General features: G+C 42.4%; 1 protein-coding gene across 1 annotated transcript in view; it reads right to left on the minus strand.

Annotated features, from left to right (window-relative positions):
• The window catches only part of B3GALNT2 (beta-1,3-N-acetylgalactosaminyltransferase 2), a 28,318-nt gene extending 15,265 nt beyond the window's left edge, over positions 1-13,053 (minus strand). Inside the window, exons 1-2 of the mRNA XM_054280399.1 lie at positions 12,905-13,053; positions 866-1,013 (exon numbers count right to left, since the gene is read on the minus strand). Coding sequence (XP_054136374.1) covers positions 866-1,013; positions 12,905-12,998 — 242 coding nt within the window. The 5' untranslated portion in view covers positions 12,999-13,053. The remainder of the gene's footprint in view (positions 1-865; positions 1,014-12,904) is intronic.
• Between the last annotated feature and the right edge of the window lie 1,567 nt (positions 13,054-14,620).

Below are 14,620 nucleotides of genomic sequence, written 5' to 3' on the forward strand. Positions count from 1 at the left end.
TCAAAGGAGGAACAAGGATTCCAGATTGTCTGTTACAATGAAATATTTCAGCTTTGGGCTGTAGCAAAACAAGAGGTTCCTCTCCAGCTCCACTCATGGTTATTCCATAGTAGGAAGACATCAAGTAAGCACAAAGAGCAAGGATCCACCTTTGCCTATCTTTTCATCTAGCAGCTAAATGTCCTCCCAAAACTCCATATAAGCTATGAAAGGTCACTTTTTAGGTGACTGAGGTGGCTGTGCTGCACTCCAGGCTGCATGCTGAAACAAATCTGGGAACAGCAAAATGCTCTCAGTGCATGGCAGGTACCAAGGCGTGAGGATGGCAGCCGCATTCTGGGGACGAACTGCTGCAGAGTTTCTCAGCAAAAACAGACCTGTCTGTACACTGTCAGGTCTATGCAAGCAATCAGGAAGGGCCACTCACACTGCAGCAGTGTGGTGCACCTGGTTCAGTAGGAAATAAACCTCAACTTTACAGTTGAGGCTGTTTGCAAGAGCTTTTGTGGGTCTCTCCCCAAACTCAATCCTGCCTGCTTTCAAAAATCCTAGATTATCAAGGATTCAAGCTCCACACCATACATTACAACACAAAAAACAAAAAGGCTTATACATCACTAATAAACAGTGGCAAGTAATTGCAAAAGCAAACAGCAGTGTATAAAATGTAGTTACAGCCCAAGGCAAGAAGTATTCTTATATACTATTAGGCAGACTTTTAAAAAAATCTATCAGAATACAAGATGCTAAAAAACAAACAAACAAATAAACTAGGAAACACTTTTAAAACAAAAATTATTAAATCAAGATATTTCAGCATGACAGCCCTGCTCCCCTGGCCAAACGACAGAACAGTGAAGGTTACCGTTGGCTCAGGGCAGGATGTTCTTTCAGGTGCTTGAACCAAGTGCTCCTTATAACCCTGCGGAGCTCGTGATTGTGCCGCGCTGACAAAACCCCCACAACAACATCATAGTGCTTCAGCTTCCATTGAGGAAAGAGGGACAGCGGACCTACAAGGAGAAAGTGACAAATATTCACTTTATGCACATATTACCACAAGCCTGAGTTGCAAGCAATAATTAATTCCAGCCTTCCAGTACTTAAAGGGGGCTTACAAAAAGGAGGGTGAGCAATGCAGACAGTGATAGGACAGGGGAAAGGGTTTTAAACTAAAACAGAGGAGACTGAGATTAGATGTTGGGAGGAAATTCTTTACTCAGAGGGTGGTAAAACACTGGAAAAAGTTGCTCAGAGAAGTTGTGGCTAACTCAATCCTGGGAATTGTTCAAAGTCAGGCAGGATGGGGCTTTGATCAACCAGGTCTGGTGGGAGTCATCCCATGAAACTAGATGATCTTTAAGGTCCCTTCAACCCAAACCATTCTCAAATTCTGTGATTAAAGGACATCTCAAAAGCAAGAGAACTGAAACGCTAAAAACAAGCAGCAGAATTACTTTTGCATTCTTGGTTCAGAATCAGAGAAACATTTTCAATACATCAAAACCTTAACTCACACGCCCATTTTCCCTCTGCTTCCTAAAGTTGCTGGGACCACCTTTCTGCCTCACAATTTCAGTGTGGGAACTCAAGGACCATTATTTCTAACCTTTTGAAGTGGAATACCACTCTGCCTTCACACAGGGTGTTACATCCCTACACAGGGGAATGCTCTGGCTTTATTCAAAGCTGGATGCCGCTGCCAATACTTGTAATCCAGGATTTAGCTTGTGCTGTTTTAATTTAGAGATCATGAAACCTGAACTTGATTTCAAGCAGGATTATGACCAGATAGAGACCTGAGAAGCTCTGATTTAGAGCCTGTAAACAGTCAGGCAAGTAGCTAAAGTGAATTTGCTTCGTTTAATCTATCTGACATCCTAGAGTTAAGACAGATTTGTATTTAACTTTAGCAAAGGATTACTTCCCTCTCATCTCACTACATTTTTCATTGGGCTGCAGATAAAGAAAACAAATGTAAGTGTGAGTGCACTTTAAACAACTGTCTATAACATAGAAAAGATTTTTTAGAATCTAATTAAGAGATTAAAAACACTGCCAAGTCTGTATTGTGAACTCCCAATAGAAGGAGCTGAATTATTATCCAGACTCCACCTTCTGTACCAGCATTCCCTTTCTCCACTTTGAAGCTGAATAGATGGGTTCTTTTACACTGCTCACTAACCTAGGACCTCACAGCATCTGCCACAAAAACTGTTGTGCCAAATCCCAGCAGACATCCATCTAGCCTTATATCCCACTGTCAGTGTTCAGACCAAGAGGTCATGGTCTTGGTCTGTTCCATGCTGAATCAGTATCAAGATTTCAACAAGATTTTTTTGTTGTTGTTCTTCAGGACTATTTCCAAAAGCCAAATAAAACTGCTCTGGAATTGATTCTCAGAACAATGCAAAAGCAGAAAAACTACAGAGTGATGTTTCCACAGGTAAGCCTTTCCCATTCTATTTCCCACTAAATACTTTAGTTCTAAGTATACAAACACTGATTTTCTTTAAGAAAGTTAAGTTCTACCATGATTTAAATGAAAGCAGCTACAAGATTATCAATTACTTAAGCTGAACATTAACCTATTAAGAGAAGCTTCCATCAATTTAGGCTCAGAATGACTTGAAATCCCAAGCAATGAGCAATTAGTTACAGTCTTCATTTTTTCACTGAAGTTACTGCTGCACCTCTTACAACAACCATAACTGAGTTGATGGCGACGTTTAGGAATAAGATTTGTTTGCTACAGAGCAGCAAATGTAGTGCCCTATATAACACCTGAAGAAACTTTTAAGTCAAACACACTGTTCAATCAAAATACCAATTTAGTTTTCCTCTATGCAGGTAAATATAATTTATCCAGAGGCTCTGCATGTCCTCATAGGTCATTACACAGCCAAGAATTACCAACTCTCCAAGACAGCAGAGATGCATGAGACAGACATATGTTTATAAAGTATAACATCATAGCAAATTCCTACTTACACATCCCTTTTTTTCCCTTGTTCTTGATCAATCCATTGATTATTCTTCAGCCTTAATTCCAAGCCTTCCAGTATAAAGTTCACAGGTCTAATATGACTACTAGACTTGTAGACTGCAGATGAGGTACTGTTTGCACAGATTTCTTTTTTAAGACATCACTTTTAACAAGAAGCAGAACCATCCCACTAAATCAAAATTAAAGAAAAATAAAACTAAGGGCACAAGTGACTTGACTCAGAATAGCATAAGCTAGCTTGAATGAATTAAAAAAAAGACAAACTAAAAATAAGCTACTCAAATCAAATATACTTTTAATTAGTTTCTGTTTTAAAATGAGTGAAGCTTTTCCTTATGAACCATCCACATGGGAACAATGTCAATGTAACAGATGCTTCAGAATTAATATCCTATTGCTTTCTGAACAGCATTGCAGTGGTCTATATTCAGAAGATTGTCTGTCTTCTCTGTCCCAAGAGTTATGTAATTTTACTTTTAAAACCACTGAAAATGGAAAAAAAAAAGCAAGCTTACTTTGACAAAACAGACAAAACATTTTTTTGCTTGTTAGTAAAGATTTCTACTTCCTATGGAAAAATAGGAATAATGCTAAGATTTCAGGAAAATAGATTCATATGTGTTTCTCTGAACTTGCACTATTTAAAAAAAGGTAGATAAAGTGAGAAGTACAGGGAAAAAACTAGAGCTATTATTAATTTATAAGAATAATTCCAATATGAGCATAAATATTTTCTGATGCAGCCTAATTTAAGAGAAAACATTGCTGACCTCAAAGTCTATAGTGACAATTTAGACAAGCAATCAATACTTGCCACGGAGGACCAAAGCTATTTATCTTCCATTCTATTTTTGTGCACTTTTAGGCCAAAATTTTCAAAGTGTTGGACTGTATCATATCATATACATTGCTCTCATCTGGAAATGCTTGTGCAAGACAATTACACCTCTATATTTTCAGATTTCAAAGACAAGAAAAAAACGTAAATTCTGTAGTTTGTGAAGGGGGTAAAAAAAGGAAAAGAAAAAAGCTACACATTAAATTCCATTATAAACCCTAAAAGTGTTGCAGACCAAAGGTATGGAGAAGGACAGGAAGCTTTCCAACCCAAAGGTCACACTACCACTGTCTACCTTGCTTTTGAATCCTTACTAATTCAAAGCTGCACCTTGGTTGCATACTTATACCAGGACTTCTCAGTAGAACCTGAGATAAATACACAAAAGCCTACCTGTTAATCCACAGCAAAACCTACAAACACACGAAAGCAAGCAGCTGCCAGCAGTACTTCTGTCAGCTCTAAGCTACCAAGTCCAGCCTATCAGTACCTTGTGTCACATTGTTCATGGTAAGCTCCTACTGAAGCTTTCTTGGGCTCTGATATTTGTAAGGACTGGCTTCCACACAATTCTCTGACATCTGACCACACTTGTACTTTTATTGGTAAAAATTTTCACCTCAGTATCAGCTTCAGGAAGCTTTCACAGGATTCTCAGTCACCAATTTTCATGAAATGGGTGAAAGTGCTGGTCAGGCTTGACTGAGAACCAGCAACAGACCAAAGTTTGGGAGAGACACAGGAAAAAATCAACAAGTGCATATGTAGAGTACAAAGCTGTGCCATTAGAAGACACAACTAAAGATGCAGAGGTGTGTGTCTGCTGAGCTGGCCATGGAAAGAGGTCACCACTGACAGGCAGTCTGCTGACCCTGCTCAGATTTTAACCACCTCAGCAGCAGCCAACAGCTCTTGAAGTTTTTCAAAAGCCCAAACTACAAAGATGAAGATGCACCTCTTCTTCCCATGAGACTGATTCTCAATAAAATGTCAAATTAGGCTGTTAATTATATTTGCTTCATTTATAAGGAGATGAAAAGAGTGAGAGATCATTTAGCTTGATTTTGTCAATAAACACAGTCTTGCTAAACATATTTCTATTGATGAGTCCCCAGTCAACTACTAAATGTGCCAGCTATTTTCAGTGAAATTTGACATAATATGCAGTCCATAAAGTGACTAAGTCTCCACATTTCATGCAACTGGAGTGGACAGAGAAAAGACTCATTAGTGCTGCACTGAGAAACACAGCAGTGTAGGCTTACTTGCAATATCAGGCACCAGAGCATCTCCACTGGACACAGCTAAAATAAGTAAGCTCCACAGAAAGCTGGGCTTTGTATCTTCTGCTACCAATGCAGCTTTTTTCTTTTTTTTCCTTCCTGAATAAATCAAAGAATGGAACTAAGCAGGCCAAGCAGAAGTTATTTAGAATATTCTCAACTAATCCACTTCCTAAGATAAGCAACACTCCTCCAAAATAAAAAACCCCACACATTTTTATCTCTGCCTATTCCTGTGATTTTGCAGCCGTATTCCTGAGGTTTAATACTTTTTTCTTCTCTGCTGCTTTGCGAAAGATCCAAACAAACACGACGGAAGGAATTAACTCAATATAAAGATTTGTATTCACAGAATGCTGACACACAGAGAAAAAGAACAAACCAAAGAGCAAAAGCAGCTCTCTCCCCTTTTAATCTACTTCACTTAAAGTGATCTGCTACAGCTCATCTGCATTACATGCTTTGCTGCAAGCAGAGCTACCTGACCTCCCTGCAGTACCGACTTCACCCCAGAGCTAGAAATTGCCAAGATGTGCACCCCTGGTCTCTGCAGTGCTCTGTGAGGCAGGCAAGCTTTTAGACAAGATTTACAGATTCAAAGAACCAAACCTCTGCAGGCAGAGGTTTCTGTTTGTTTTACATCAACAGCATTCCTTAGAAGAAATAGGACAGCAGGGTCCTTCTGAATTGCCAAGTGGCAGTAGTAACAGTGGTAGAGTGATGATACCTAAACACCTAAAACACCTTCATTATATAATACTTGCACATTTCTAGACAAAACTGGGAACAATGGCCAAAGTATCAGTAGAAAAGTCAAAAGAAACAAAGCAAAATCTTTTTTCAACACAAACTGATGTCTCCTTTTCTTTTTTTGTTTTGTGGAGGGAAGGGCTGGGGTTGTGCCAGGGCAGGGGAATCAGAGTATAGCACCTTTACCTGATGAAAATCAGCCACCAATCCCTGCTGCCATGGAGCAAAAGTCTGCTCTCAGGGAAGGCTACTTGTTCTCTTCTGGCTGTTCTACTCGGGGCAATTTACAGGATAACTGCTGAAAACCTTAATTCAGCCAACTCTGGTAGAACTGACCTCTGTGCCCCCTGTTCGAGTGCCAAAATACAAAAATACAATGCCAGTGCCACTCATCAGCAGTTCGCAATGTCTCAGACATCTGTCTACAGAATAACTGAAAACCCTAAAAAAAAATCTCAATTAATTTGGAAAATAACATCAGATTATTTTGTGCCCATCAAAAGTTAAGGGACTGTTTTATGTTGGGGGTGGCCTATCCATGAAAAGCCATGTCATAGTGAGATTTTACAGATGAAGGGTGGGGGACAACCGGCATTTGAGGCAGGACTGCACATCTACTGCCAATGCCAAACCTGACCTGCTGAGTTTCAGCTGCCAAGGCCCCCAGTCTGTAAGTCTTTACACACCAACAAAAGACGAAATAACTTTGTGACCAAGCAGGCTGCTCCCTGACAGACAGGACTACCAGATTTCGGACAACATCCTTTCTTAAGAAAGTCCCATATTTTAGCAAAACTTCACCTCATAGCTTGTTCCCACACTTTGGTTCCATTAGGCCAGTGCCTGAAGAAGTACATGCTGTGCCACAGGACAACAGATGGCATTCAAGCCAACTCTAGAAAATGCTGGGGTTTAATCTGTTGCATAATTGTTCACTAGTAGAAGACTGACTCTCACAAATCCAAATGGGCCAATTTTTAGCTGCCACCCCCCCCAGAAACGTAACAGGAATAACAACTTAAAGGGCATCAGCATCAGCAAAGTAGCAGCAGATTCCCCAGAATGTGTGGGGCTTTCTGATTAGTCCCTGTAGCTGAAGCCCGACACTGAGTAACTTCCTACTCAATAAGATTTGTGCCATCAATTAAAACACACAATTAGCAATGAATCCACCTGGAGTGCTAAAAGCAGGTCTGTCGGTTCCTTCTCAAGTTTCTGAGGTCATTTTATAATTAGCATTTATCTAAGACTTTTACAAAAAATTAACTAAGCTTCCTACTCATGAACTTTCTTTGGATAGCACTTGTTTGTAACCAGTTAGACAAGGATTTCAATTAAACCTAAAAGCATGTTCCTGCACAAATCTTGTTCAGAAGTGTGAATTACAGTCTCATTAACTGATGAACAAAAAAAAAAGCAGGAAGCCACTGAAAACAGGACACTAAAACAAAGGCCTTTGGTCTCAGGATTGATCCTATTTATTTTTTTCAAATTACTAAGTAGTTCCTACAAGAAGTGTACTCAATCTTCTGTGACACCAAGGTAAATGTGATCATGAGCACAGGGAAAGTCTGAACACTGCACAGGGAGAGACACAACTGAGGGCCAAGAATGCAGGCAAACTACAGGCCTTTCACAAGGGGTGGTTAAAAGGAATACTTTATTACAGAAAGTACTTCCTAGAGAGGAAGAAAATTGGAATGAGTGAAGACTGGAACACTGTTTACATTTAAAGCCATCTGACCTACAGATAAAAAACCAAACTGTTTTCTAGAAATGTTTTCTATTTCTAGAACTGTTTTCTATTTTCCACTACAAGTTAGAAGTACCTGAAGTGCTCAACTTAAGAAAGAAAAGGTTTAAAACAAACACCTTTCACCTCTATGGTTACATGCTGAAGACATACTTGAAGGAGGACAAAGACCTTTTGACTGAAAGGTTGAAGAATTAAAGGGCATAAACCAGGTGCAAGTAAGGTTAGGCTAGAAATGAGAACATAATTTTAATCAGGACAACAAGCCTCTGGAACAGCCTCTTCCTATGACTGCCAGGAATCCAAGTGAACAGACAAAAAGCCACCCTGAGCACTCACTAAATAAATGTAGGCTGCCCACCTGCCATTTTATGACAGAAACCAAGAGCTGCTTAATAGAAACAGTAAGCACAACTGATGGCTGGGAATGTCTATTCCAATCTTGTGTGAGTGAGTCAATGAAGCCAAGGTAAATAATCACTAAAACAGGTTATCAACTTTTTGACAGGTTTCCATTTGACTGTGTGGTGATGATAATTTGGGAGGGTAATTAAACTCATCAAATACAGAATTGCTGTTCACTCTGTCTTTGACCTCTACTGGTAGCTAATTCTGCAGCTGTTGAGATAGCACACAACCATTGTACACAACTACACAGAAATACCAGAGAGTATACAAATTACGCATTTTTATGCCACAGCTATTGCAAAACATTGCCCCATGATAAGATTTACTTTTTATTCACACCAGAGATTCTAGGTAATAGGTAGTAAAGAGCAGCTGGAGTAGTAAACAAGGAAAAAAAATTACTCAAGAGAAACAAGACTGGCTTTATCAGGCACTACCAGATCCTCTTAAGTAGCTTCAGATTCAAGAAGCCTTTTAAGAAATTTAAGAAATTTTAAAACATTTCTTTCTTTTGTATACAAAGTCACTAATGTTCCTAAAACTCTCTGAATAATAAAAAAAAATACAACACAGAAGACATCTGAGGTCCCTTGGCTCATCCTTTCTTCTGCCAAGGCAGCCATACCTATACCTTGTACATTTTGTGGTACTTTGAAGGCTAAGAGACAGATTCTTCCTTAAATACCATGCAAGGATTGGGCCTACAAAAAGACAACACATGTACAGTACTGAGCATTTTCCTACAGATGACATACGTTCTTATTTTAGAGGAGGCATCGTTATTCCTCCCCTCAGCATGAGTACATTACTCAGTAGTAACTTTACAATAGCATTTATTTACAACTAAATAAATCCTGCACAGAAACCATACACTTGCTCTTTCAGTGTTAAAAAACCCACTTCTTAAAAACCCTAGTTCTCCCAACATTATCCAATGCAGCATGGTTTTACAGCAATGAACATCAATTCCAATGATAACTGCTTGAAACAGGGGAACTCTGAAGAGCAAAGCTGCTTCCCTCGTTTCCCAACTTCCCAGTTCCTCCCCCTCCTCAGGGCTGCTCTACCTCAGAAATTCCCATCAGCCTTCCTGGAATGAGCTGGGCAGTGAAGTGTCCCTTGACTGGACCAGGCACCAGCCCCACCACGGGTAAGGTGAGGGTGACACTGACCATGGGGAGGAACTCCTGCTGCCTGACCAAGGAGGGAATGACAGCAGCAGTAATCAGTCATCCCCTGGAACATTCCTTACCTGAACTGTACCCTGAGTGGAACACACTCCATAGTCACTGGATTTTTGAAAATTCCAGCAGTTACCAACCAAGGCTCAGGGTTGAAATTTACGGATGACTAAAGCCAAACATCTGAAGAACCCTAAGAACTGGTCCTGAGTGAAGCCCTTTGGCTCTCCTGGACCACAGCAGGCTCTGCAGGATGTCAGTGACTCCCTGAGCAGGATGTCTCTCGGAGCTCACAGATGCTCCAGTTTGCAAAGTTCTGAGGATCAGCATCCAAAATTGACGAGAGGGCTTGGGCTGAAACCTTACATTCCTTGAGGCTCAACTCTTTCCCACTGAGAAAAGCCAAGATATTTGAAGTGAGTGTTTCACTGAACTCCAGGGGAATTTTTAACAGGTATACTTCTATACATTGATACCCATAAATCCCTGTATATAAATATATCTCTTTGTGTCAGTGTGCATGCATGTGTGGGCTGACTTTGATACTCTTCTGCCAGTACAGCATGAATGTTGTTGTCTGGGATGTATAACCAAGTCACTGTAGCAATTACAGTAAATCCAATCACTTTGTAAATGTTAAATTAGTCAATTATTAAGTTCTGCTAAATCCTTTGGATCATTGACTAAGTCTGAGACTAAGACTGGACCTAGCTGCACCTCAGCTCCATGAGGAGTTTAGAAAGTAAGGGGGTCCACTCTGAATCTCATGACTCAACAGGAGGGTCTCCCTTACCCTTTTAAAGCATCTTCAGCCTCTGTGCAAATCATTCTAAATGAATTCTAACTTGATTCTTCCTTCCTTTCTCAATCCATGAGGCTATTTTTTTCTTTTTTTTTTTTTCCTCCCCCTGATCCTCCCCATCCCACTGCAGGGGTGGGGAGCAGCAGGAAATAAGTGAGTTGCAAGGTGCTTAGCTGTGAGCTCAGGTTAAATTCAGGGGATACCTGGGTTTGCTACTACCTTTGATGGTGATTCTTTAATCAACCTAAACCACTCATTTGTGACAAATTGGCATATTTGACTGGATGTCAAACAGAAGCACAGATTACTTAGGAAAGCACAGAATTAAGTCCAAGTTCCAAATTCTCAGAAGAACAGGGTTGTGTTAACTGGCATGATTGTACAGCTGTGAAATGACAACTGAAGGTGGCTGGAGCCAGATAAAGGATGGAAAAGGAATTATTTGCAAAATGCTAGGAACCTGGTTAGAAGCTGCTTATCAAGATAGCAAGAATAACAATAAAAGGGTACTATACCTAAAGGAAGAAATAAAACTCCTAAAGGCAACTGAATTAATACTGCCTTTGAAAATGGAGCAGCTGCAAAATCAGTTAAAGGAAGAAAATTAGAAAAAAAAAAGTTGGAGGAAAACATCAGATTTATGTTTATGTGGGCTTTCCATCCTCCTGACATTGTATAGGTAAAGAAATTAACTGTATCCCCTGAAGAATGGGATGGGAACATATGGGATGACCCTGATGGCAGCAAACTGAGGAAAGCTGATTCTTTGCTTCCCTCAGATTCCTACAAAATGAGCTCAGACCCATCACTAAAGCGAATCCTGTTGGCCCTCAACAACTGACAAAATTCCACACAGATACAGGAGCACAAATTTCAATATTAATGCAACAGGATGCTGAGAAGCTGGGTGTACAGCTTGGACAGCACAGAGTTAAAACCACTGCAGTGAATGGAGCAAGTGTTATTCACCAAACTCTTGGTTTGGTGAATAACAATTTATTAAGTTAAAAAAGTTAATTTATGGCTCTGGGCGAGAAGCAAATGTTGTCTACTTGCTTTGCAGTGGAAGATCACAATGGAACTACTTTGGCTTTTGATATTTTGAATATCCAAGCTTGGTGCCCAGTAGTCGGCTGTGTGTGGTCCTTTGGTTCAAATCTTGCCCCTAAACCTGACAGAAACCAGGGGGTACAATGCATGTACTTCATGCAGTCCCTGCACTCCCAGTCCAAATACTACATAAAAAAAAAAAAAAAACAATAATTTATGGGTACTTTGAGGTAGTGGAGGAAACATACACCTAGATTTCCTATAATTTCTCACCCTCTGTACTCACTTTTAGGAAAGGAAAATCACTTTGTAAATTAGTCATCGATTAAGTGCTGCTAATTCATTTGGATGCAAACCTCTGATGAAGCTGGAGACCAAGACTGGACATAGCTGCACCTAAACTCCATCAGGAGTTTGAAAAGCAAGGGGATCCACCCTGAATGTTGCAACTCAACCAGAGTCAACCCTTATCCTTTTGAGTCTTTGGTCTCTGTGTAAATCATTCTAAATTAATTCTAACTGGAGTTTCCTTGGGACACTTCATCCATGCAGTAAGCAACAGAGAGAACCTCGATATACAAGTTTCTTAAGCTGCTCTTTTACAAATTTGTGTTACTTCTACTTTTGCTAATACCTTTAACAGTGATTATTTAAGTGGCCTAAACCACTCATTCACACCAACACCAACTGAGAAACTTCTGGATTTTCTTTAGAAATGTTTGCTAGTAGAAAACACATTTACATGGGAAAGGCCATCATGAGATTCCACACTGCCACTTTTAACTCCAAATTAATGCTCTGAAGCGCCGAAACAGCACCGTGAAAGATGAAGAAAACCAACCAGGCAATTCAAACGTGCATCAGCCTAGAACTTCAACAATTATATCTCCCTTTCTTTTACAATTCAAGTATGACCGATGCTGATGTGATATGCAAAAGCCAGAATACCGACAGACACCTACACAACCCTGCAGCTTTCAGACTATGCAATAGTGCAATTGCTTCTGGTATATTTGCACTATTAATTGCCACTGGCAATCAGCAGACTCTCATTTTCTCGCAGCTGTGCACACCCTGCATGGAAACAGGCACCAGTTCAGAGTGCGGGTCCATTAGTGAACAGGCTACTGGGTCACTAAGCACTTCTAAGCACACTCCAAGTAAAAAAAACACCATTACGTGTTCATGTACAGTATTTTCCAATATCATCAAACAGCACCTGTGGGCAGCTGACAAGTTTCTGTTCCAAGAGATGCCCGCTTCCTCAGGCATGAGGATCTGTGCCCTGAAAACTACACCTCATTTTATAAGGAGCACAAGGTAAGCCCTCAAGGGTCGGATTTCACTTGTGTTGGATGATACCCGCTCCTATGAATAGCTTTTTGCAGCACAGGGGTTTTAAATCCCACTGAGGCAAACACGGCGCAGTGCGAAGAGCTATTCCTAGGACCGGGAATGACGCGACACGAGCGGGATCGGTGGGAATTTCTTCCCCACGTGCCTCGGTGGGAGCGGGAGGGCACCGGCGGCGCAGGAGGCGCTCTGAGGCGGGAGCTGCAGCCCCGCACCCGCGGCAGCCCCGCACCGCCACCGCGCCCGGTGCCCCCGCGTCGGGCGGCGGAGCCTGCGCTGCTCTCCGCCGCTCCACCGTACGAGACGCTCCCTCCCGCCCGACGAACCCCGCGGGCACAGCATGCCCCCGGCTCTCCCCTCGCCTCAGCCCCGTTACCTGCCCCGCCAGCCCCGACCTCTCCTCGCCTGGGGAGAGAGGGTGGAGGAGCCCAGCCCGCCTCGGTGCCCCAGGCATCGGCCGCCGCCCGCCCCTCTCCTACCTGCCGGGTGGCTCCCGGGGCAGCTCAGCAGCAGCCAGAGGTGCAGCGCGACCCCGACCACACAGGGGCACAGCAGCACCAGCCAGTTTCGCATTGGCCGCCGCAGCCGCCGGCCCCTTCCCCTTCGCGCCGGCCTCTCCCAGCGGCGCCGGCGCGACGGCCCGGCTCGGCCGCCCGCGGCTCCTCCCCGCTCGGCCGGGCCGGGCTCGGCTGCCCCGCGGCCGCCGGGAGCTGCAGTCCCGCCCCGGCCCGGGCGGGCGGCGGCGGCGCGGGCGGCGGCGGCGGCCGCCTACAGCCCCCACAATGCCGCGGGGCGCCGAGGGAGCGCGGCGGCTCCGCGCGTCTCACATGGCGGGGGCGCGGGAGAGGGGCTGGCACGGCGTGCGGCTCTCCGAGACCGCCCGGCTGCCCCCGGCCGCGGGGAAAAACCCTTCCTGGGTAATCGCTATTCGATAATCCGCTGAATGCCCCTTCTCAAAAGTCGCTGCGTTAGGAACAAAATAGCTTTCCAGAACAATCCTGTACTTATTCAATAAAGAGGAGAGAGCGCTTCGCCTTGGCAAGGACCTGCTGCGGCGCTCGCCAACTGTTTGTGGAGTATTTTATTCCAGCAAGTAACATGTTCTTGGGTTGAAATTCCGGAAGGGGGGGGTGTGTTAGACAATCAAGGTGTCCTTAACTGCGGCTGGATCACGGCCAAGAATCCTTAAATTCGTTATGAAATGTCAGTAGTCCGAGCTCGGCTTCACCTGTTACCTTCAGCCACCGCTGTGAAATTGGGTGCCTAAGGACTGACTGCAGACCTCTGTCCTGGCTAGCAGGGTTTAAATACGATCAAACGAAAGAAAGCACTGACAGTATTATCAGCACATTGAGAATTTACTTGTCTCTGGTCTCCTGCATCCAAGTAACAAGGAGAAATTTGTTTCCTCAGACTGCCCCAGCACAAATTTACCTGGAAAAGTTATATGGATAAATAAGCAAAGGCTTCTCATAAACAAAGGCTTCTCAGAGTCACAGAACAGGTCAGGTTGGAAGGAACCACCGGGGATCATCTGGTCCAACCTCCCTGCTCAGGCAGGGCCATCCTAGAGGCGTAGGATTGTGTCCAGATGGTTATTGAACATCTCCAGACAGGGAGACTCCACAACCTCTCCAGAAAATCTGTTCCAGTATGCAATCACATGAACAGTAAATAATTTCTTCCTCAAGTTCAGGTGAAACATAACATTTTGTACATAATTTTCTGCTTTTTGCCTCTTGTTAATATACAAACTAGAAGATTATGTATAACAGCTGTAAGGCCCAAATGAATGACTGCTGGTGCTAGTCTATTAGAACCACATTTAATTAGTAACAGAAACTGATCTGTATGAAGTAGAATGAAAATAAATGATTTTTTTTTTGCAAAAAGAAGACTATTTTTTTAATACCCAAGCCATGAAAAGTGGTTGGAAAATGCCTAGAGTCTTTTCAAACTGCTTAGTTAAGATTAATTTTTCATCAAGTGGAGTGAGATACTAGAAGGCAAAGCAATGATTTTAACCTTAAACCTATTAGGTTTACAAGCAGAACTAAAATGTCTTGGAAATACATCCGTTTTAGTTTGCAGCATACTTAAAACATATTTAATATGCAACTGAGTACTTGTCAGCAAATAGTAGTACTAGGGGAAGAATTTACACAAAAAATGCTATGATTAATCACTATTTACAT

This window comes from Melozone crissalis, unplaced genomic scaffold (genome assembly GCF_028551555.1).
Source record: "Melozone crissalis strain CALT ecotype California unplaced genomic scaffold, PUWL_Pcris_2 ptg000027l_1, whole genome shotgun sequence".
Lineage (NCBI taxonomy): Eukaryota > Metazoa > Chordata > Aves > Passeriformes > Passerellidae > Melozone > Melozone crissalis.